General features: G+C 34.0%; 1 protein-coding gene across 4 annotated transcripts in view; it reads left to right on the top strand.

Moving 5' to 3' along the window:
* The window catches only part of PolA1 (DNA polymerase alpha catalytic subunit), a 561,406-nt gene that overhangs the window by 213,283 nt on the left and 323,383 nt on the right, over window positions 1-24,740 (top strand). For 3 of the 4 annotated variants that reach the window (XM_090402430.1, XM_090402428.1, XM_090402432.1), the window contains exon 12: window positions 18,490-18,564. The exons of the other annotated variant lie outside the window; for it this stretch is intronic. In XM_090402430.1, coding sequence (XP_090258556.1) covers window positions 18,490-18,564 — 75 coding nt within the window. The remainder of the gene's footprint in view (window positions 1-18,489; window positions 18,565-24,740) is intronic. 4 annotated transcript variants of the gene reach the window in all.

Below are 24,740 nucleotides of genomic sequence, written 5' to 3'. Positions count from 1 at the left end.
TCCTTTGGCAAACATTACTGAACCAGAAATTCTGCTATACAATCTGCTTTAGCTCATGATTTCCCTACCTCACTTTATATCTTTCATTTGCTATCTTTACTGCTGTTCTAATTCAGACACCCATGCTGCCTTTTTTGGCTTTCTAAATAAAAGTTAATTTCATATGCTAGACTTAAATGTTCATAGCACAAAGTGACTTCCCTTTTCTAGAGAAGCCAAACCATTTGATCTAACCTGAATTTCATCATCAAATTCCTGATATATATATATATACCCTCAAGGGGTGTACACGATATGATAGTACTACATCAAAAATTTACATCATTGCTAACTTCCTATCTACAATTTTCCTCCAAATCAGTTTGCTACCTGTCAAGACTCCAATATTTTCAAATCTTATATTTCTATCTTCTAATCCACTTTGTACCGTATCAATCCACCTATATCTTGGTCTTCCTCTGGGTCGTTTTCCTGCCAACCTGGCAGAGAACACTTGTTTTGCTAATCTTTCCTCTCCCATTCTGCTTAAGTGACCATACCACCTGAGATTAGCTCTGCTAATGCATTCCCTGATGCTGACAATGTCAAGTTCTTTCCTAATATCCTCGTTTTTAATATGATATTGCCATTGTTGCCATCTGTTCGTGCCCCTAATCTTTCTCAGGACTCTCATATCTGCGGTCATTAGTCTTTGGTCAAGCTAACCCAGCTCTCAGATCCATAAGTTAAAATTAGTTTAAACACTGTCTTGTATACAGCTAATTTATTGTTTTGGCTAATTTCCCTGTTATTCCATATAAATTTATTCAGTTGATTTCCTACCATACCAGCTTTGTTGATTCTGTTGTCTATTTCCATATTTAACTGACCATCTTCACTAAAAATTGTGCTTAAGTAGATGAAATGTTTAACTTGTTATATAAGTTCTCCATGTGTCCAAAAATATCAACTGCATAATGCAGTTGATATTTTCAGTGTTTTTGCCTATTTTCATTGTCTTTGTCTTTTTAATGCTGACCTTCATACCATATCTACTACATCAGTTATTCAATTTAGCCACGGAATCTTGCAGACTCATAGCATATTTATTTAGAAGTATAACATCATCTGTATAAATTAAGAAGCTGAGATTAACATCTCCAATTTTGATTTCAGGTTGATTACCACTTTCCTTCATAATGTGATCCATATAGATAATGAATAACAGAGGGGATAACGTACATCCTTGTCTGACACCAGATTTAACATTAAACCACCATCCTATACTTCTTCAATTCTAGCTGCTGACTTACAAATCAAATAAAGACTGAGTATTGCTTGATATAATGCCCCATTGACACCATATAACTGTAGTTTTTTTAATAGCTTCTCTCTTGGCACCTTGTCATATGCCTTTTCCAGATCTACAAAACTTAAAACAGATCTTTGTTATATTCCCATGCTTTCTCAACTAATTGTTGTAAAGTGAAGATCTGATCCTGATAGCCTCTATTTGGCATGAATCCAGCTTCTTCTTCACCAAGCTTTTCTTCCACAATTCTTCTCAACCGTTTCTCAAGTATACTGGCATAAATCTTGTCAGGAACACTCAGTAGGGAAACTTCTGTAATTCTCACATTCAGTTTTATTTCCCTTTTTATATATGGGTACTATGAGAGCTCTACTCTAATCATCAGGAATTCGTCCCTCTGTCCAGGCCTTCTGAAGTATGCAGTGCAGCCACTGTAAGACTTTTATACCTCCATACTTGAGCATTTCTAGTCAAATATCATCCACTCCTGCTGCCTTTCCACATTTCAGGCTTTTGATGGCTTTTTCTACTTCAAGTATGGATATGAATTCCTGACTGCATGCCAGGTCAGTGTATTTTACCATTGTTATGTCATCACTGCTTGTTTCATTTAGCAATTTTTAGAAGTAATTACTCCATGCTTCAAGGATATCTTTTTCTTCTGTTTTCATGTCACCTTTATCATCTTTAATTCCTTTTATCATCCTAATTCCAGCAATCTTTCCTCCATTTCTTAGCTGCTTCAACAGCCTCTAGAATATCTTGCCACCTTCATGATATTTATTTTCTATGTTCTTACCAAAGTCCTCCCATGACTTGTTTAGCTAGTTTTACAGAGTGTTTAGCTTTCTTACATTTGTCTCTGTATCCTCTGAAAGCACAAGCTGATTTATTTTCCACGAACTTTTGAAATGCTTTCTTCTTTTCTTTCATTGCTTCTTTAACTTCCTGTGTCCACCATGGAGATCTGATTTTTCTATCCTTACAGATAACCTTGCCACATGCCTCTCTGGCTGAATCAATTAGTGTTTTCTTCAAGGCTTGCCACTGAATCTCCAAGGTTTGGTTCCTGTTCTCAAACTCTAATTTTTTCTTGAATTATGTTTGTATATTTTAGTCTACAGTTCACATCTGAGAGCTGCTCATCTTTTATTCGCTTTAAAACTTTCTTCCATGTTATTCTTTTCAATATGAAATTCAATTTTATCCTGCTCAAGACTAAATGGTGATCACTTCCAATTTCATATCCTCTGTACACTCTGGTGTCCTGCACCAGGGGGATAACATCACTATAACATATTCCTTGCCTCTTCTCTCCATGTGAATTTGTGCACATTTTTATGTTGGAACATTGTGTTAGTAATAACCAGTCCATGTCCTGAGCAGAAATCCAACAGGTATTTGCCATTATTATTAGCTTTGCTCTTTTCTACAAAATTTCCCAAAATATTTTTGTATGTGACAATCGTTTCCTACTCTGCTATTTAGATTCCCAACAAAGACCAACTTTTCCCTTTTCATTGTGTCACTTGCTTTCTCTAAAGTCTCAAAAAATTCCTCCATTTCTATCTTCTGTGGGACCATATGCACAAATAATTCTCGTTGTTCAGTTTCCCATTCTCATATTTGCCCACATCACACTACTTGAGACTGCCTGCCATTCTAGAAGATTAGCTTTGTATTCAGTGTTGAATACTATGCTTACTCCTTCTTTTCCTTGATTGTTATTGCCTGAATATGCATTTTGTATCTCACCAGTTTTTGCCTTTTTTGTTTCAGTCATCTCTTATTATGTCGATCTGGTACTTATCCAATTATTTAAACAGCTCCCTCCATTTCTTTGCCATTCAGGCTTCTTATGTTGATAGTACCGATCTTGAACTCTGGTGATATTTAGTTGGGGTGGGTTTTCGGATTTTTTTCCAGTAGCTGAGTTTTTGCTGTTTGCCCTGGTTCCCTTGGAAAAACAACAGGGGCCTTGTTTAACTGGGCGACGCCCTAGCTGGCACGAAATTCTGTCATGTTGTACCATCATTTGATATTTTGGTTTTAGGCAATAAGAATACAATTTGGTCAGCTAAATCCCAAATTGCCAGCCCATCCTTGTTCTTTCAGTATCCATGTAGATACCTAACAGGGTGAACCACGAGAAGGTAAGGATTGGACATTAGGTCAGAAGCCCTGATCTCTTATTATGTCGATCTGGTACTTATCCAATTATTTAAACAGCTCCCTCCATTTCTTTGCCATTCAGGCTTCTTATGTTGATAGTACCGATCTTGAACTCTGGTGATATTTAGTTGGGGTGGGTTTTCGGATTTTTTTCCAGTAGCTGAGTTTTTGCTGTTTGCCCTGGTTCCCTTGGAAAAACAACAGGGGCCTTGTTTAACTGGGCGACGCCCTAGCTGGCACGAAATTCTGTCATGTTGTACCATCATTTGATATTTTGGTTTTAGGCAATAAGAATACAATTTGGTCAGCTAAATCCCAAATTGCCAGCCCATCCTTGTTCTTTCAGTATCCATGTAGATACCTAACAGGGTGAACCACGAGAAGGTAAGGATTGGACATTAGGTCAGAAGCCCTGATCGGTTCTCCACATTCCTTTAAAGGGTATGTAGAGGTTTCCTCTCAGTTATATAGCTTTGACCCTTAAGCACCCCTGAATGTTAACCTGCCAATCAGAATGCCAGATAATATTCATCATTCTTTCAACACTGTGGACCTTTTTTGTAGCCCTCCCCCATCTCTTTCTTCAAATGCACTTTAGATGCTTGCTCTTGAGGCATTTACCCAGAGTGCATGCTGCACACCATGGAGATTCATCATCAATTTCCTGATATATATACCCTTCAGGATATATATCAGAAAATTGATGGGTGTTCACGTTACTACGACAGCACTCCATGATTAAATTTCATTATTAATAATCTCCTGTTAACAATTTTTTTACAAATTACTCTATTACTTTTTAGCACTCCAATATTGTCAAAACTAACATTTCGTTCTTCCAAGGCACTTCTGACTAAATCAATTTCACTTATATGTTGGTCTTCCTCTGGGTCTTTTTCCTACCCTTTTGGCATCAGACACCTGTTTTGCTAACCTTTCCTCTCCAGTTCTGTTTTAGTGACCATGCAACCTGATAATAGCCCTGCTCACACATTCTTGAATACAAACAATGCCAAGGTCCTTCCAAATGTCTTATTTTATATGATTCTCCCTGTGATGAAATCTGTTCAGACTCCTATTTTTTCTAAGAACTCTCATATCTGTGCTTTCTAATCTTTGATCAAATACTTAATTTCTAACTCAATGCTCAGATTCATACCTTAAAACTGGTTTGATCATTGTCTTGTATACTACTAGTTTGGTATTTTGGCTAATTTCTCTCTTATTTCATATACATGTATTCAGCTAGCTCTCCACCATACTAGCTTTGCTTATCCTGTTGTCTATTACCAGATTTAACTTGCCATATTCACTGAAAACTATGACTAATTAGCTGAAATGTTTACTTGTTCTGTAGGCTTTCCATTCAAAATGCAGCTGAAGTTTTCTGTGTCCCTGCCTCTTTTCATAGTTTTTTTTTTTTTTTTTATTGCTGATTTTCGCACCAAATTTGTTATAGCTATTATTCAATTTAGTTAGAGAATTGAAACATACTGTTTGATTTTTAAGACCATGGATTTAATAAAACATTTATACATAATCATCTACTAGTTTCGCTAGCTGTAACTGTTTAGCTTTGTCAAGACGAGAAAGGTTATGGTGGTATTAAATGCAATAAACAAGAGAATGTAGTAACGGTTTAAAACCGTTACTACATGCTCTTGTTTTTGAGAGCATGTAAAGATGTTTTAAGAGCATGTAGTAACAGTTTAAAACCATTACTATATGCTCTTGTTTTTGAGAGCATGTAAAGATGTTTTAAGAGCATGTTGTAATGGTTTAAAACCGTTACTACGTGTTCTTGTTTTTTTTGCATTTAATACCAGCATAATCTTTCTCATCTTGACAAAGCTAGACAGTTACAGCTAGCGAAACTAGTAGATGAATATGTATAAATGTTTTATTAAATCCATGGTCTTAAAAATCAAATAGTATGTTTCAATCTTTATGAAAAGGACCAAATAATAACTTTTAGTTAGAGAATCCTGGGGATTTGTACTGGATGTCTTTAGAAGTACAACATCATCTGCATAAAGCAAAGAACTAAGTTTGGTATCTTCAATTCTGTTGTCAGGTTTAATGCCACTTTCTTTCATAATGTGTATCCTTGTCTTATACCTGATTTTGCATCAAACCTTTTTGCATTCCCTTCACTAACTGCTGACTTACAATTTAAATATAGACTATGTATTGCCCTGTATAACATTCCATTTACTCCATATAAACTGTAGTGTTTTGAAAATTTTTTCCCTGTGCACATTGTTGTATGCCTTTTCTAGACCTGTAAAACTTAAGTACAGATCCTTGTCATAAAGTGAAAATCTGATTTTGACAATCTCTATTTGGCCTGAATCCAGCTTGTTATTCTCCCAGTTTCTCATCTACAATGTTTCTTAGCCTCTTTTCAAGTATACTTGCATAACTCTTACAGAACACTCAGTAGGAAAATACCTCTGTACTTCTCACATTTAGCTTCTACTTCTTTATTTATTTATATTTCTTTAAAACTAACCTTTATTTTATCCTTCTTGACTTATCCTTCTTTATTTATACTTCTAAATAAATCTGCTACAAGTCTGCAAGATTCTCTGACTAAATTGAATAACTGTTGTAATAGATATGGTATGAAGGTCAGCAATAAAAACACAAAGACAATGAAAATAGGCAGAATCATTGAAAATGTCAACTGTGTTGTGAAATGGAGAACCTGTGGAACAAGTAAAATATTTCAGCTACTTAGGCACGATTTTTAGTGAAGATGGTAAATTAAATATGGAAATAGACAACAGAATCAACAAAGCTGGTATGGTAGGAAATCAATTGAATAAATTCATATGGAATAAGCGAGAAATTAGTCGGAACACTAAATTAGCTGTATACAAGACAGTGTTCAAACCAGTTTGAACTTATGTATCTGAGAACTGGGTCAGAAGTAAAACACTTGACCAAAGACTAGAGACCGCAGATATGAGAGTCCTGAGAAAGATTAGAGGCGTGAACAGAGGAAGACAAAGATATAGGTGGATTGATACGGTACAAAGTGCCTTAGACAATAGAAATATAAGATCTGGTAATGTTGGAGTCTTGACAAGTAACAAACTGATTTGGAGGAAAATTGTAGATAGGAAGTTAGTAATGATGTAAATTTTTCATGTAGTACTATCATATCCTGTACACCCCTTGAGGATACATGGCAGGAATTTGATGATGATGATGATGATGACGACAATGGTAAACAGAGTTGGAGATGTTTTGTGAATGAATATATTTTTTAAACCGAGAATACTAGGTCAACTTAAAATTGTTAGATTGTAAAACATCGTCTGCCTCTTCCAAATTTACATTACATTTGCCCATCAGATGAATGATTGAACTAATGTATAAATGGAATGAGGATGACAAAGGATTTTTATTATTTGCTGCAAATTTAAAAATTTATATCAACTAGTTTCATTCACATCTGACTGGTGGCTTCTTCTGGTTTATAAAAAGTGCATAAAAATATATGACTACAGAGTTCTTCGAATGCTGAAAAACTTATGATGGAAATAGATGAATTCATGCTAATAGGAATGTAGAGTCTCGTGGCATGCATCATCTGTTGCCTAGTAAAGATTGAAGACAATAATTGAAAAAATTGAAATTGAGCATTTTTAAAACATCTAGGAAGAGATGTGCGTGATGTATAAATCAAATCGTTTTTTCTTAATGTAAGTTTTTATTCAAATTTAATGATTTTTTAAAAAATAATATTACCTTGCCACAGCATCTCCACTCCTCTGTGAGTACCTGCCATATGCACTAGTTTGCTCTCTGCTTGGAAATTGAAAGCTCCCATTGGTCACAGGTCATGAAAATATTTTGAGAAACTTATCATTCTTTCATATTTCCAAGGCATTTGATGGTGTCTGCTGTTGAAGTCTTCTCACCAAACTGCCATTTTATGTTCTTGTTCCTGCCCTTCGTAATTTGATTGCCAGTTTCCTCTATGGTTGTTCATTGTGTATCATGGTGCAGGTTTTCTTTCATCAAATTTCTTTGTCATTGCCAGACTTCCCCAGGGTTCTGTATATACTCTCACCATGTGCTGGTGACAGTATCCAAATGATTTAGGCTTCAACATCTTCTATAATTAATGTCATGAAGATAGTCTGGTGAATTTCAGTGTTAATTAAAATTCATAACCTCTTCATCACATCTGGTTCATTCCTCCTTACTTTTCAAAATGCTTCAATTTCCAGTCAAGATCAGTTTATTCATCTTCAGCTGACTTTCACATATAGCATACACTGGCACAAACATATTTCATTCATAACCTCCTCACCTTCAAAAATCTTTTTGTTGGAAACATTACTTTTTCCTCCTACTTAACGCCTAACACTTCATAAATGTTATGCAGTTCACTGTGCCCATAGAATATTCTCACATTTGGAGTATTGCACCCATCCCCTCACCCTTTAAAAATTCTTGATTGTTTATGGAAGGATACAATCTACGTAATAGCAATCCTTTGGTTTTTAGTCTCCCTCCTGTTATTTTCAGGCATGATGTCTCTGTTATGCCTTTTTTAAAGCTACTTTCATAGGTATTTGTCAACTGAACTGGCCACTACAATTCCTCTGCTTTGATATTATGATATAAGAACAAGACCAGCCATTCATTAGTATCAGTAGCATCTGTAGATGGTTGAACTCCAAACATATCAAATTCAACTTTCCTTCATTTCGTCCACCTCTGTTCTTTGGAATAGCCTTGTGCATACCATTTTTTTCCAGTGGATACCACTCCCAAATCTTGAAGAAACTGGTCATTTATAGATTCCTACTATTAAAAGATTTCCTGAAGGTTTGGATGTTGTATTCATGTGTGTCTTGCACAACACTCTTAATCAAGAGCTTTCAGCCATAGAGTACAAATGCACCTTTTGTTTGTTTTGGAATTTTGAAACATGTAAACAGTGTCTGTTATCAAATGCAAATTTTAGAGATTCAGTATAATATTTTGACCTGGTGATCAGATTTAAAAAAAAAATAATAATAAGAGCAACACTAGTGCATCTGTTTTAAACAGTGGCAAAACTAGCAAATTTTAAAAGGTTTACCAATTTTAATTGGTAAACCTTTTAAAATTGGTAAACCTCCCCAAGACCTATAGTAGATACCGCTGATTCTCCCTGCTATAAATCATCCAAAAGGTAGCAAAATCTTTCCCCCCCCCCACCGGTGATACTACATCACATATATATATGTATGTATATAAAGAAAAAACTTTTTACATTTTAAAAGCTCCACTGAAAATATAATTGCTGATATTCTAAGGAGCTTTGACATCACCTGATTGTTCACTAACATTCCCTTAAACAACACCTCATTGCTTTAAAAAAAAAAAAGAAAAAAAGAAAGTTTATCTTCTTGATATCATTGACCTCTTTTCCTTTGCTATCTGTTCCTATTATTTCTTTTGGAAGAACAAAATTTACAAACAGATAGAGGGTACCTCTATAGGGTCTTCTCTCTCACTTCCTGTTGCCAATTTTTTTATGGAAGATTTTGAAAAACAAGCTCTTGACTTAACCTCTCTCAAACCTTCTATCTGGTTAAGATATGTAGATGATGTATTTTCTATTTGGTCTCATGGTGCAGACACATTAGGCACTTTTCTCTGTCTGCTCAGTAGTCTTCACCCTAGAATCCAATTTGTACTGGAAAAGGAAACTAATAATAGTCTGGCCTTTGTAGGCACCTTAGTCTTCCTAATGATAACCTGTCCTTTTCACTATATAAGAAATCTGCTCACAGAGGCAAATACATTCACAAACTTTCCCATCACCCCCTCTCAACAGTATGTTGTCATAAAAACATTAACCTATAAAGCTTATAACCTTTATTCCAATGAGATCTCTCTTGCAGTAGAACTTAATCATATACACTACACTTTTCTATCTAATGGCTACAGTTCCCACAATATCAGAAAAATAATTAATTCTTCTCCCAATCCACGACCTTCTCTTCAGAAAGATTTTAGTAATGCCATCATCATCCCCCCATTTCCAAGACACATCAAAAAAATATCCAGAATCTTACAGAAATACAATCTTTGTACCACTTTCAAGCCATACTTAAAACTAGCCACCCTTATCCAATCAACTAAAGACAAACTCCCCCTCCTCTCAGTTTCAGGTGTATATTGATTTTTTTTTCTTGCAATTTGGCATACTATGGACACACAGGAAGTTCAGTCACCATCTAAATGGAAGAACCAGTCATGACTATGCTCAATCTGGCTTTGCAGACCATGCTTTGGATACAGGTCATAGATTCAATTGGAAAAAGATTGTTTTTAGAATCTGCTGCCACTCTTAAAAATCACCCTAATTTGAATAAATATGGTTGCATAAAACTTCTCAAAATACGGGAAACACAAATACTTTGAGATCCCAGTTTACATCCTAGGCTGCCGACAGGTGTCTATGTCTATAGAGGATGTCTCACCTAGTGAGAACTCTAGTCTTTCGTCCACATTTTTCAGTCAATTTTGTCTGCCTTTTTGTGTGTGTGTGTGTGTGTGTGTGTGTGTGTGTGTGTGTTACGCCTTATTTTGTACTCTCCCCAACAATGTCTTGGTAACTGAGATGAAATATTGGAAACATTAAATACAAATTTTAATCATTTGTATGCTGTTTCATTCCTTTAACATTTTTTTGATTAAAATTTTTTATGCTTTTCCTATTTTTAATTAAAGGTAGTGGATAGTTGTGTTAATAAGTACTTAGGAATTTTTTTTTTGAGCAGGCTTTCAACAATGCATTTTTCATTTAAATGTTAAAATGAAATTTTAACATGATAAATGTTAATTTTTTTATTATTATTATTAAAGTGTAATTTATAGTTATGTTTATTTTTGCATACATGTTTTTCTTGTAAAAGAATAGTTGAAAGTTTATTTTTCACTTGGTTAGAGTATAATAAATTTAGTTTAATCCTTTAACCAAGTGTGAGCAAACAAAGTTTGCACCTGAAAGTATCTTCAGGACTGGGGTAAGGTGGTACAACACCAGGGCACTCCTTGCAAAGCTGGAGCAAGCTACCAACACTCCTATCTCAGTATTTCCCATAATGCAAAACACATCTTGCGAATATATCTAATGTTATGCATTAAGGGAAGAGCCACAACCCAGACTAGTTTCGACCTTTATTGAGGTCTCTTCAGTGGGAGCCAGGCCCAAGTAGAGATGGAGATACCAGGCAGAAGCATTAGCAGGTCATCTCTGCCTATAGGAGTTGCCAAATGGTGTGCCACCCTTTTTTTAATAAATTACTCTGGATTTAGAGAAAGATGTTGAAAGTTTATTTTTCACTTGGTTAGAGTATAATAAATTTAGTTTAATCCTTTATCCAAGTGTGAGCAAACAAAGCAAAGTTTGCGCCTGAAAGTATCTTCAGGACTGGGGTAAGGTGGTACAACACCAGGACACTCCTTGCAAAGATGGAGCAAGCTACCAACACTCCTATCTCAGTATCTCCCACCTGCTAATGCTTCTGCCTGGTATCTCCACTTGGGCCTGGCTCCCACTGAAGAGACTTCAATAAAGGTCAAAACTAGTCTGGGTTGTGGCCCTTCCCTTAATGCATAACATTAGACATATCCGCAAGGAGATGTCTAATGTTAGAGGTGTTTTGCATTATGGAAGATACTGAGATAGGAGTGTTGGTAGCTTGCTCCACCTTTGCAAGGAGTGTCCTGGTGTTGTACCACCTTACCCCAGTCCTGAAGATACTTTCAGATGCAAACTTTGCTTTGTTTGCTCACACTTGGATAAAGGATTAAACTAAATTTATTGTAAAAGAATAGTTGCAAGTACTCATCTCTCCCAACCCCCCTGGATCTGTTAGTGCTACATTTTATCATCATACTCAGTTCCAGATATATATTTTCAGGAGGTGTATGTGTGTAGCATGATAGTACTGTGAAATTAATTACATAATAATTAATTTTACATTATTAGTAGCTGTATTAGAAGCCTCCATACCTCAGTTAGTAACAACAATGTCCTTTATTTGGAAAAACCTTGGTTTGCATCCCATCTAGGATGTGGTGAACCTTATAAGTGCTTTTCAGCTTGTGCTTGATGTGGTAGTAAGAGCAAGATTATCATAAGATCATGATAATCTTGCCCTGCAAGAAAGCTGAATGTTGTAGTGAAGTGCCAGCACTTCACTCGAAAAAGGAATATTTTTTTTACTACAAAGGCTGAGCACATAGACTCAGTCATATGTTATCAAAAAACTCAGATAAATTGCATGAAGTTTTTTGTAACTAATTAACAAGAATTGATTTATACCAACAGATTTGATTATTTTTATGTGCTTTGCTTAAATATTTTTAAAATTTGCAAAAGTGCATAACATGTTATTTACTAATTTATATCTTTATTGTTGTTTATTATTATATTGTGTACCTGTTGTAGCCTTTAGTTTTGCATAGGATGACCTTTGCTGTCCTTGCGCCAATAAACTTCTAATCAAACAATTGAACAAACCAAAATTTCTTTTGAACAGTTTCTTCTAAATTAATCTGTTATTTGTCAGCCGTTCAGTATTGCTATATCTTACATATTCATCTGCAAAGGCACTATTTACAGTCTCTTACTTCCCTTCCCTCCAGTACTGTGGCTTTCCTCCTACCATTCTGGCACCAGACATTTGTTTTTCTAAACTTTCTTCCTTTCTATTTAAGTGACCATATCCTTAAATTAGCTGTACTCTCATTCTTCAGTGCAATCTTGTGAGAGATCTTGCAGGACTGAGTTTTGGCGGCATTAAAGTTTACAAGGTGGTCCTTTCCCCACTGGGATATAGGAGATCTGAGCACTACAAGGTTTTTGAATGAAAAGGAGGAATGAAGTGTACAGTCATAGGCAAAGCTATGGATAGGATTAAAAGTTGGAAAGAGCAGGTCATTTATGAGGAAGAGAGTGGGTAGTGGGTGAAAGAACAGAACCCTGGGTACTCCTGCATTGGGGAAGTTTGAGAAGAGTAAACTGTCCACCATGACACATAGTGAGTGTCATGGTGGACAGTTTACTCTTCTTTGAGAAAAGTAAAAGCCAGTGAGAAAGTTAGTGATCCAGTTGCAGAGTGAGGAAGGCCAGTTCTTTTACTATGTTATCCTTCATTGTTGTTATGGTCTTTCTTGATGCTACTTTCCACTAATCCTCATCTTGTATGCTTGTTTAACCCTTATTTCCCCACCCATTCTGTCCACTTGTCCAAGTCATCTCAATCTGCAGGCTCCAATGGTAGTGATATTTTGAACTGGTATAGTTCTTCATTGTCTTCTTCTCTATTCACTTCCTACAGCTCGAAAAATCTGCAAGGCTAAATCTTGGTCTGTTATGCTTTCTTTTCTATACAAAACATTAGGTCTAATGATTGTCATATATATATATATATATATATATAATTTATTTTTTTCTATTTTAACTCTGCTTAAGTCAATACATGTGTTCTAGCTTGTCTTTCTGTATTAATTTTCTCAAGTAATTTATGTTCCAGTGTATTTAAAGGAAATGGAATTTTAAATTTGTGGTTATCATTAATAAATTGCTAATTTTTCCCTTGGTTATTGTTTCTTCTCATTTTTCCTATGGCTGTACAGCTGTATTCAAGTCTTGGCCTCCTGGATTTGCTGCCTTCAACACTGTCTATCCACAACCTTATTTCTTAGGACATTGCAGCATGATGTTGTTACCTGGACCAGTGGTATCTATCCATCTTGTTTTTTTGGTTTTCTGCTTGGTCTTTTACCAAGAATTTTACTATTTGTAGTCTTTTTGAGAATGCTGTTGGTTTCCAATACCAAAACATATCCTGCTCATTGCAACATTTTGAATTTGATTATACTAGATATTGCAGGTTCTTTATAGAGTTTAATATAACTCATGGTATTTGATTCTCCAGAGACCATTATCTTTCATTGTATCAGCTATTTTTCAAAGAATTTTCCTTTGAAAAGCTGAAATCAAATTCTTCACAGTTGTTCATAAATATCCAGGTTTCACATCTGTAATAGGTAACGGTTGGATGAATTATTGATTTATATATTTGTACTTTATTCTTCCTTTGGATAGTTTTTGAGCTGAGTTCACATTTTGAGAGAGAGAGAGAAGATTGAAATCCTTGATTATCCATCTTTATTTATTATTTCACTTCTTCCATCCGATTTAATTGACTTGTTATCGTTACTCCTAAACATTTCAATTATTCCCCTTCTTCTGTTTGAAGGTTCCTAGTTTCACACTTGTATCGGTTAACTGATTCTGTCTAGTATTAAACTTTTTTTTTTAAATTAATTTTTATCCCTGTCTGGGTAAAAATTTGTTTCTATCTGATTCTTTTGCCATTATTTAATGTCATCTGTGCATACTACAAGCTGCTCCCATTTGTTTATTTATTTATTTTGTATGGGGTTCCCCCCTTTCAACCCCCATCCCTTAGGATGGGTGGAGCTCTCCTAATAAGGGATTAAGTATGTATTTTATGACTGTAGATCCATATGTGTTCACAGGCCAGTTTGCCTGTTTTGGAATACATTATTCATTGTTGCCAGCAAATACCTTTAGTATCTGCTGGAAACAATGAGAATGTATTCCAAACTATGTTTCTAAATATTTGGTTTTATCTTGGTTGATGTGTAATCCTCAACAACAGTTTTGAGTTTTCTTAATGTGTTATTTTAATGTCTTCAGTATTTTCCCAAACTAGGTAGATATCATCTGCATATCTTAATATTACTAATATATTGTGTAATCTTTTACTGGTTCTCTAATACATTTTTCTGAAGCTAAATTAAATAGGATGGGTATCTCTTCCTTTCAGTATTTTTTTTTCTGCATACACACCAAGTATGGGATGAATATTACTCAGATTTCATATTTGAAATTTTTACAAAATTTGTCAAATTATTCCATTTGTCAATTCAACTATATTCGGGATTACAATGGGACAACATGTTGAAATTATACATTCTAATAACTCTTTGACTTAGTGGAATTTGAAGATGTCTGTACAAGAAGTCTGTGTGGTTCAGTTTTAGTTCCAGCTGGATCACTTTTTTTTTATCATTTTCTTGAAGAAGTTTTGAAATGATATTAGTAAATCTGCTCTGGCTGGATGAAATTTTATAGTTAAGAACTGTATTAAAATTTGTCAGTTTTGATTTCAATCTGACCATTGTTGTTGTGAAAAAATTAGATAGAACAAAATTTGTTGTCTAGCCTAGTGGCTGTGCTCTTTGCAACCATATGCCTGGGGAAGGAGTGTCCTATGTTCGATTCCCGTCGGTGATGTGAGGAGCTGAAGGATCTTCCTCAGCCATAGCCAAGTTAGCCGGTCTTGGGTATGGACAGTATGGTTTTTCCCCCCAGTTTATCCTGGGGTCTTTCATCCTGCAAAGCAGGCAAACCGACCTTGAGAACTCAACACTACAGAACATAGGATACACTGGGGCGTAGGGCTGACACCTTATCCTGTGAACGGTTCGAGGTCCGATGATTAATAAACCCTCGACACCGCAAGGTAAAAGAAAGATGAGATGAGATGGGAATTGTCAGTGAACAGAATGCATTACCAGAATGTGTTGTTCATGCAAGGAGTGTTAAGGACTTTAAGATTCTATATGATAAATATGTTGTCGGTTGAATGAACCTCCCACGATGAGTCTGTCGATTAAATGGAGGATGTAATAATAATAATAATAATATCTCTTTACTTAATGCATATGATGTTATACTTCTGAATAAATCTAGTGCAAGTCTTCAAGATTTCTTGACTAAATTGAATAACTGTTGTAATAAATTTGGTAAGAAAATCAGCAATAAAAAGACAAAGGAAATGAAAATAGGCAGAAGCCTTCAAAGTATCAACAGTATCCTGAATGGTGAACCTATTGAACAAGTAAAACATTTCAGCTATTTAGGCTCAATTTTTAGTGAAGATGATAAATTAAATATGGAAATAGACAGCAGAATTAATAAAGCTGGTATAATTATATCAGCTGTATAAATTTATATGGAATAAGAAATAAATTAGTCAAAACACTAAATTAGCTGTATACAAGACAGATTTCAAACCAATTTTAGCTTATAGAGCTGATAGCTGAGTTAGAAATAAAACACTCGATCAAAGACTAGAGACCTCTCTGATATGAGAGTTCTCTAGTCCTCTCATATCAAAGCAATATCACATTAAAAATTAGGATATTAAGAAAGAACCTGCCTTTGTTAGCATTCAGGAGTATAACATACTCCTGAATGCTAACAAATGTTAGTAGAGCTAATCTCAGGAGGTATGGGAAATGAAAGATTAGCATTAAAAGCATTCTTTGATTATGTTGGAGGTTTAATGGAGTATTGACAGTATTAAGAAAGGATTAAAAACTAATTTTAATGCTTTAATAATTCTCGGGACCGAGAATTTCATCCTGGTCACTGAGACATCTTCATGGAGTTCAAATAACACTCGTAACATACACACAAAGACAACACAATACTTAATGAAACAAGTCCTATCTAGAGAGGTGCATCCTCTGTAGGCTTTTGTAGTCAGCCTAGGATATAAAATGGGACCTCTGACGATTAAACTTCCATTTAACCTCCAAAACAATGTCCTCTCAGCACTTAAGCATTTAACACATGGATGTTCTTTGGCAGGAAAATAACCCAGAGGACTAAAATGTAGATTGATTGATATAGTAAAAAATGCCTTAAAAGACAGAATTATAAAATCTGAAAATATTGGAGTCTTGACAGATAACAGATTAATTTGTAGGGAAATTGTTGATCGGAAGTTGTAACTTTCCCATGTAGTACTATCATAATTATCCTGTATATCCTCCATTTCCCTGAGAGTACGTATCAGGAATTTGATGATAATGGTGAAATATATATTGAGTAGAGTTGGAGACAAGCTACATCCCTTTCTTACACTGTGATTAATTTCAATCTCTTCTGTTAAATTATTATGTAACTGTATTTTTGTTTCTTTATACAAACTTTGTATAACTTGTATCAAATGTAATGGATCTCCTTGTTTTTTCATTTTTATTATTATTGTTTATTTTTATTTATATGGGCACTCCACGGAGTCAGAAGACTCATCGCAGAGATCCACTCCATTAACCCTTTTACTGCTTAACCATTTGTGATAGACTTCTTTTTTCTTTTTGATTATTTCTTGGATTGTATTATCCCAGATCTTCAGTTTTTTCCTTTTATTGAATTTTTTGGTCTTTCCCAAGCTTTCATTTGCTGTTGCATTTAGTATCGTTTTTATATTAAGCCATTTTATTTCTTCATTTTGTTTTATTTTATCTAGATATTGGTTAATTCTTTGTTCATATAGCCATTGTACATTTGTGTCATTCAATAGTCTAGTTTTATAAACAAATGTTTCAATTTTTCTTTCTGTTCTTGTTACTTGTAGCCATTTAGGTGGTAATCTTAATTTTATTTTAAAATTATTGAAAATACAGAAAGCTAATAGTTCTTGACCATTGTTGTTCAGGAAAATTTCTCCATATTTGTCTAAAACATTTAGAATTGGATTATTTCCAACTCCAGCATTAAAAGATCTGCTGTTAATTTGTGACCATTTTTATTACATTTATTTAAATGTAATATTTTTGATTTAACTGTTTTTATAGTTCTCATAAAACTGTTTAAAATACTCTTTTCTATTTTCTTTCAGGTCATATGATCAAACAAACATATATTTCTATGATTAAGTAGCTTCTGTTTGTTTTTAGTTTAACTGTTATAATTTGATCATTTACCAAATTATAGTTTTGTAATCTATTTTCCCATCTATTTTCAATTGAAATGGCCACTCTGCTAGAAGCTCTGATATGTTGGTCCATTCCACTAAATAACATAGTAATTTTTGTTCCCATTAATTTCTTTTTTGTTTCTGTTATCCCAGCTATATTAATATTTTAGTTTTTAATCATTTTACTAATTCTAATTCCTTTGTTGGTATACTGATTACATTCCACATGGTTATTTTTAAAATGTTCAAGATTCCAAATTTTTTCCCTTCATTTTTTCATTCTTTCCAGTTGAAGCATCTGAGTTATAGAGATTTTTTATTTGTTAAGGTAAACAGCCTTATGCATAACCCCCTCTCTTACTCTGGCACCTACTTCTCGAACTGTCCAGCTAAGAAAGCTCTACTAGTAGCTTAGCTACTGCTGGCATAGCCCTTGAGGTCACTGGTACATGCAAGTCTCCTTACAACATAGGTAGAGATACCATTAAGGAGGATAAATATATGTAAATAATTTATATGTGTATATATATATATATATATATATATATATATCACTTAGTCTTAGTCACCTGCCTGGTTGGCTGAGTGGTTAGTGTATCCACTTTCCAGCCAAAAGGCTGCGGGTTCAAATCTGCCATAGGCTTGGGTACTTGTGATTGTCTGCGAAAATACTAGTGGTAGTGGTGGGCGGTAGATGGCATTGGTGTGGTTATTGTTCATTGTAGTGGGTAGTGGAGATAGAGAGTTGCAGAGTAGATGGACTCCCTGGAGGTGTCAAGTAGTAATAATAATAATTTATCTGTATAATTATGACAAGCTGTTAATTAAACACTTTAATGTTACAAATTGTTCTCACTGAATCTGCCTCACACCTCAGTACCAAAATTCAGAAACTCAAAAAAAGGAGTATAATACCCTTTATATAATCAGAATGGAAACACAAGTCATTAAAACACAGTGTTTTAAAGGGTCATAAAATACTTTTTATAGTCCTTTTGTAGTTTTGGAGCATTTGACTTAGAAGCAAATGCTCTTTGCCAGGTATGCTTATGCATCATCAAGGTCATGCTCAGGAAAATTCCTCGTGTTTGACCAAGGTCTATGGTAAAAATGGCATTTAATGATATTACTGGATGTAGTTTTAAATAAAATTATCAAGTGGTTCACATCTTAAAGGAATTATTGCTTGTTCATTATTTATAGAAATCAGTGAAATACTACTGTTTTGAAATGACAGATGTACCATATCAATCTGACTATCTGGAAATTCGTTATTCAGTAAGTATAACTTCATTTATGATTACTTAATGATTCAATAATAATATTTTGAAAAAGTAATTAGTAATTTTAATTTGAAGATGCCGTAGCAACTGTCAAATTTAATAAAATAAAAACAGACTACTTAAAGACGTAAAGCAGTTTAAATGTTTTTGTCTCATTACTCACAAGCTCAACAACAGTAACAGGAAAATACAGATTTAACATAGGATAGTCTAATGGTCGCCAGCAAAGGTTGGTCAATTGGTAGAGCCTCTGCTACTAACTGTTCATGCAAAAAATTAAGCAAGTTTGAGCACAGTTAGTAGTTGGAAGGGGTTCAATCCTTCGATGCTGTTGGCACACTCTCCCTCGATGAGTCTTTGGACTCCCTGGAGGTGTCACATAATAATAATAATATTAATAAATTAAATAAAATATGGAAAAATAACAGCATTTCAAAAGGTCTCAAACTAAAACTCTATAAAACCATTATCATATCCAGAGCAACATATGGAGCTGAGACATGGAGACTCAATCAGGAAGAAATACAGAAAATCAGAGCATTTGAAATGAAATGTTTAAGAAAAATAAATAAGTCTCACTGGTCAGAGCACAAAACAAATGAGCAAGCCAAACACAAATTAAACTATAGAGAAGATATCCTAGCTATAAGTCTTACTTATCAATTAAGATTGTTCAGACATCTCCAGCGAATGACCTCTTAGAGATTACCAAATATATGAATATATTGAATGGAATCATTGGAGGAAGATGATGAAGAGACAGACCAAATAGAATTTGGCTAAAGTCTTTGATGGAGAAGTCACATTTATTGAGCTTCAGAGAGATGATAGAAATGGCCAGAGATAGAACCAGATGAGAAAGGAGAATTTTAATTTCTCTTTTTTTTTTCTGTAAAAAAATAGTTATTTTTGTTCTTGGAGAAATATTATCAACTTTCTTTATAGACATACGATTTTAGTGTATTCATAAATTATGAACTGCTGAAAAGTTTTCCATTGTTCTCCCAACAACAATGCTGTATTGGCAATGGAAGTTTAAAAACTTTACTCTAGCAAGCTGCAGATGTTACTTTCCTGTTGAACAGGGTTACGCTTAGTTTCAGCTTTATATAGCCATCACAAAAGTCATATTGTAGAAGTTGATTTTCACAATTCATTTTATTTTAGAAATTATGGACTTTACAACTGTCTTATAAATAACTTTTAATTTCCTGACGTTTCGATCTTCATATTAAGATCATCATCTGGAGCATATACAAATATACAGGACAAGCTGGTTCACATTACACATAGTAAGCTGAAGAAACAATGATTTGATCGCCAGTTATTCTACTGGCATGAGCTCTAGTGGAAAAAAAATATAAAAATTACAAATTAATTATTTAGAAACTACATCAAGCAAAATTCTATTTAAGATAACATGAGCAAACATTCTTTCTTATCTTATAGATAGTTTTCTTTCAATAAATGATATCCTATTTTTAGCATTGCAATTGTTATTTTTGGTTTAGGATCCTGGATTATCTATAGTCCTGTTTATAGTTAACTCTTAGAGAGGAAGGTTACGTGTGTTAAATATGTGCCTTCCATTTGCTTGGGATTTTTAGACCATTATTATTATTCAGATTGAGGTGGTTGATAATAATCTCATAGGCTTCCTTAAATTTGTTCATACCAAGTTTTGGTGTGATGTAAACAACTGGTGCTTTCCCAGTCAATTCTATGTAAGGTGTTCAGGGCATAATGCCCTGAACACCTTACATATGGAAGCTACATATTTGACCCACATAACCTTCCTCTCTAAGAGTTAACTATCAACAGGACTATAGATAATTTAGGATCCTAAATCAAAAATAACAGTTGCAATGCTAAAAATAGGACATCATTGTTACTGAAAGAAAACTATCTATAAGATAAGAAAGAATGTTTGCTCATGTTATCTTAAATAGAATTCAGTTTGATGTAGTTTCAAAATAATTGATTTGTAATTTTTTTCATTTATTTTTATTTTTTTCACTAGAGGTCATGCCAGTAGAATAACCGGTGACCAAATCATTGTTTCTTTAGCTTACTGTGTGTGTAATGTAACCCAGCTTGTTCTGTATATTTGTATATGATCTGGATGATGATTTTAAGACAAAGATTAAAACTTTGGGAAATTAAAAGAGTTATTTTAACATGGTTGTAAAGTCCATAATTTCTAAAATGAATGCTGATCACCGTGCAACGCTAAAAGAAAGGATTGATTTTTACAATATTATACAATGAATCGAGTGACACATGAACAATACAGGTGAACCTCAACATGAACGTAATGTGTTTTCATAATATAGTATTCATTACATTATTTTTATTTGATAATGTTCAATCTTTGCTTTGAAATTATTTGTCTTGTAAGTTGAATTTATTTTTTTCATAGGATAATATTGTTACATTTTATTAATGTGTTTCTGAAATAAATTCCCTCAATACAAAAATGAATAATTCAAAAATAATTAATCATCATCATCAAATTCTTGACTTGTACCCTCAAAGGGTGTACAAGATATGATAGTACTACATGAAAAACTTACATCACCACTAACTTCCTTTCTACAATTTTCCTCCAAATCAATCTGTTACCTGTCAAGACTCCGACATTATCATCATCATCATCATCATCATGCGTATCAAGGATTTAGGCCTAGCATGGCCTGTTCCAGCCTTAGAAGTCATCGTTTAAGAGGACGTCCTGGTTTACTTTTTCCTAATGGCTTGTACTTTAAGGCTTGTTTTGGTAATCTTTCTGTTTTCATTCTTTGAACGTGTTCCATCCATTTATGTTTATATTTTTTAATTTTCTATTATTGGTTCTTGGTTTAATTCTTTCATAATATCTTCGTTTCTTTTGTGATCAAATAGGGTTTACTTTGCAGTTTTTCTCATAAACTTCATTTCTGCTGTTGTTAATCTTTGTTTGTCTTTTTGTTTTATTGTCCAGATTTCGCTTCCATACATTAAGACTGGTAGGGCTAATGTTTTGTATACTATTAGCCTGGTTTGTTTTTGTACTAGGTTTGGTTTAAATATAGAGTTGATTACACCTGTTATTTTTGAATATTTTGTAATTTTTATGTTTATATCTTTTTCATTTTCATATGTGATCATACATCCTAGGTAGTTAAATGAATTCACCTGTTCTAAGATCTTGTTATCTATTACTATTTTAGTTCTTGCTGGATCTTGTCCTTTAAAGGCCATAGTTTTTGATTTTTCCGTTGATATTATCATACCATAATCTTTGGATATCTCATTTAGATCTAAAATAGCTTTCTGTAAGTTATCTTCAGAATTTGTAATTATTATTTGGTCTTCGGCAAAGAGGAGAGTGTTTAAGTTAACTGTAGGAGAAAGTTTAATTCCTTGATGTAAATTTTTATTCCATTTTATTATTATTTCATTTAAGTAGATATTAAAAAGAGTTGCTGAGAGGGGACATCCCTGTCGGACCCCTTGGTTTACCTCTCTCATATATGATAGCTCGAGATTTAATCTTATTTGTATTTAATTACCTGTCAAGACCCCAACATTATCAGATCTTATATTTCTATCTTCTAAGTCACTTTTTACTATCATTCCAAGATATAGGTCTTCCTCTTGGTCTTTTTCCTGCCAACCTGGGAGCGAACACTTGTTTTGCTAATCTTTCCTCTCCATTCTGTTTAAGTGACCATACCACCTGAGATTAGCTCTGCTAAGACATTTCTGTATACTAACAATGTCAAGTTCTTTCCTAATCTCATTTTTAATATGATATTGCAATTGATGCCATCTGTTCACACCTAATATTTCTCAGGACTCTCATATCTGCAGTCTCTAGTCTTTGGTCGAGTGTTTTGCTTCTAACCCAGCTCTCACATCCATAAGTTAAAATTGGCTTGAACACTGTCTTGTATATAGTTAATTTAGCATTTTGATTAATTTCTTTCATATTCAATATAAATTTATTCAGTTGACTTCCAACCATACCAACTTTGTTGATTCTGTTGTCTATTTCCATATTTAATTTGCCATCTTAAATAAAAATTTTGCTTAAGTAGCTGAAAGGTTTTACTTCTTCTATAGGTCCCCCATTCATAACGCAGTTGATATTTTCAGTGTTCCTGCTAATTGTCTTTGTCTTGTTATTGCTGATTTTCATACCAAATTTATTACAACAGTTATTCAATTTAGACAGGGAATCTTGCAGACTTGTATACTGGATTTATTTAGAAGAATAACATAATCTGCATAAAGGAAAGAGCTGAGAATCTCTTTGATTTTGATATCATGTTTAATACCACTTTCCTTCATAATGTGATCCATATAGATAATGAATAATAGAGAAGGATAATGTACATCCTTGTGTGACACCAGATTTAATATTAAACCATCTTCCTGTACTTCCTTCAATTCTAACTGCTGACTTACAACTCAAATAAAGACTAAGTATTGCTTGATATAATGCCCATTGACATCATAACTTATGATATAATGCCCATTGACATCATATAATCATCATATGAAACAACAAATATAACTGTAGAATATTGAATAGCTTTTCTTTTAGCACACCTTGTCATATGCCTTCTGCAGGTCTACAAAACTTAAATACAGATCTTTGTTATATTCCCATGATTTCTCAACTATTTGTCGTAAAGTGAAGATCTGATCCTATAGTCTCTATTTGGCCTGAATCCAGCTTGTTTTTTACCAAGCTTCCTTTCCATCAGCCATTTCTCAAGTATATACTTACATAAATCTTACCAGGAACACCCAGTAGGGAAATACCTCTGTAATTCTTACATTCTCTTTTATTTACCTTTTTATATATGGTATTATGAGAGCTCCACTCCAATCATCTGGAATTCGTCCCTCTGTGAGGTGTTCTGAACTATGCAGTGCAGCCACTGCAAGACTTTTATACCTCCATACTTGAGCATTTCTTGTTGAATATCATCTACTCCCACTGCCTTTCCACATTTTATGCTTTTGGTGGCTTTTCTACGTCAAGTAAGGATATGTATTCATGACTGCATGTCTGGTCAGTGTATTTTATCGCTGCTTGTTTCATTTAAAGTAATTACTCCATACATCAAGAAAATCTTTTTCTTCTGTTTTCATGTCACCTTTATCATCTGTAATTCCTTTTACAGCACTTTTTCCTCCATTTCTGAGCTTTTTCAACAGCCTCCAGAATATTTTGCCACCTTCCTGGTATATTTTGTATGTTCTTATCAAAATCTTCCCTTGATGTTTGTTTAGCTAATTTTACACAGTGTTTAGCTTTCTTACATTTGTGTCTCTAAGAGCACACGCTGACTTATTTGCTAGCAATATGCTTTCTTGTTCATCTTTTCGTTCACTGCCTAACTTCCTGTGTTCACCATGGAGTTTTGATTTTTCTATCCTTGCAGATAATTGCACCACATCTCTCTGGCTGAATCAGTCATTGTTTTCTTCAGGGCTTGCCACTGAATCTCCACGGTTTGGTTCCTGTTCTCAAACTCTTTCATTTCTTGAATAATATTTGTGTATTTTAGTCTGTGGTTTACATCTGAGAGCTGCTCAACTTTTTTTCAATTTAAAACTTTCTTACATGTTCTTCTTTTCAATATGAAATTCAGTTTTATCCTTAATGAGTAAATGGTGATCATTCCAATTTCAGATCCTCTGTACAATGGTGTCCTGCACCAGGGAGAAAACATCATTTTCAACAATAACATAGTCAATGAGACTTTTCTTATTCCTTTCCTCTTCTCTCCATGTGAAATCCAACAGTATGGACTCCCCAAAACACTAACTCATAGGGCGAGGGCTAATTGAGTGATACACTCCTTTTCACTGAACTGATCTATCTTTGCCACACTTTCTTGGCAAATGGCTACAGCTTCTATAAAACAGAAAAAACAATTCACCTCCTTCCTCCCACCAAAAAGAAAAGAGCGAAGCATTACTATTACTATTTTATATAGCTTGGGTACATCTGAAAATATTGTGAATTTAATAATGAAATATAACATTCATACAACATTCAAACAACATGTCAAATGAACAACTCTGATCTGCTCTCCTAAGGACAGATTTACTCCTCTAACACAGTGCTTCCTGAAGTGTGATATCACATGGGTATGTGAAAGGCCTAATTAATGG

The sequence above is a fragment of the Typopeltis vanoorti genome, chromosome 13 (assembly GCF_054136105.1).
Source record: "Typopeltis vanoorti isolate ZY-2024b chromosome 13, IOZ_Tvanoo_1.0, whole genome shotgun sequence".
NCBI lineage: Eukaryota > Metazoa > Arthropoda > Arachnida > Uropygi > Thelyphonidae > Typopeltis > Typopeltis vanoorti.
This window is presented reverse-complemented; position numbering and strand designations above follow the sequence as displayed.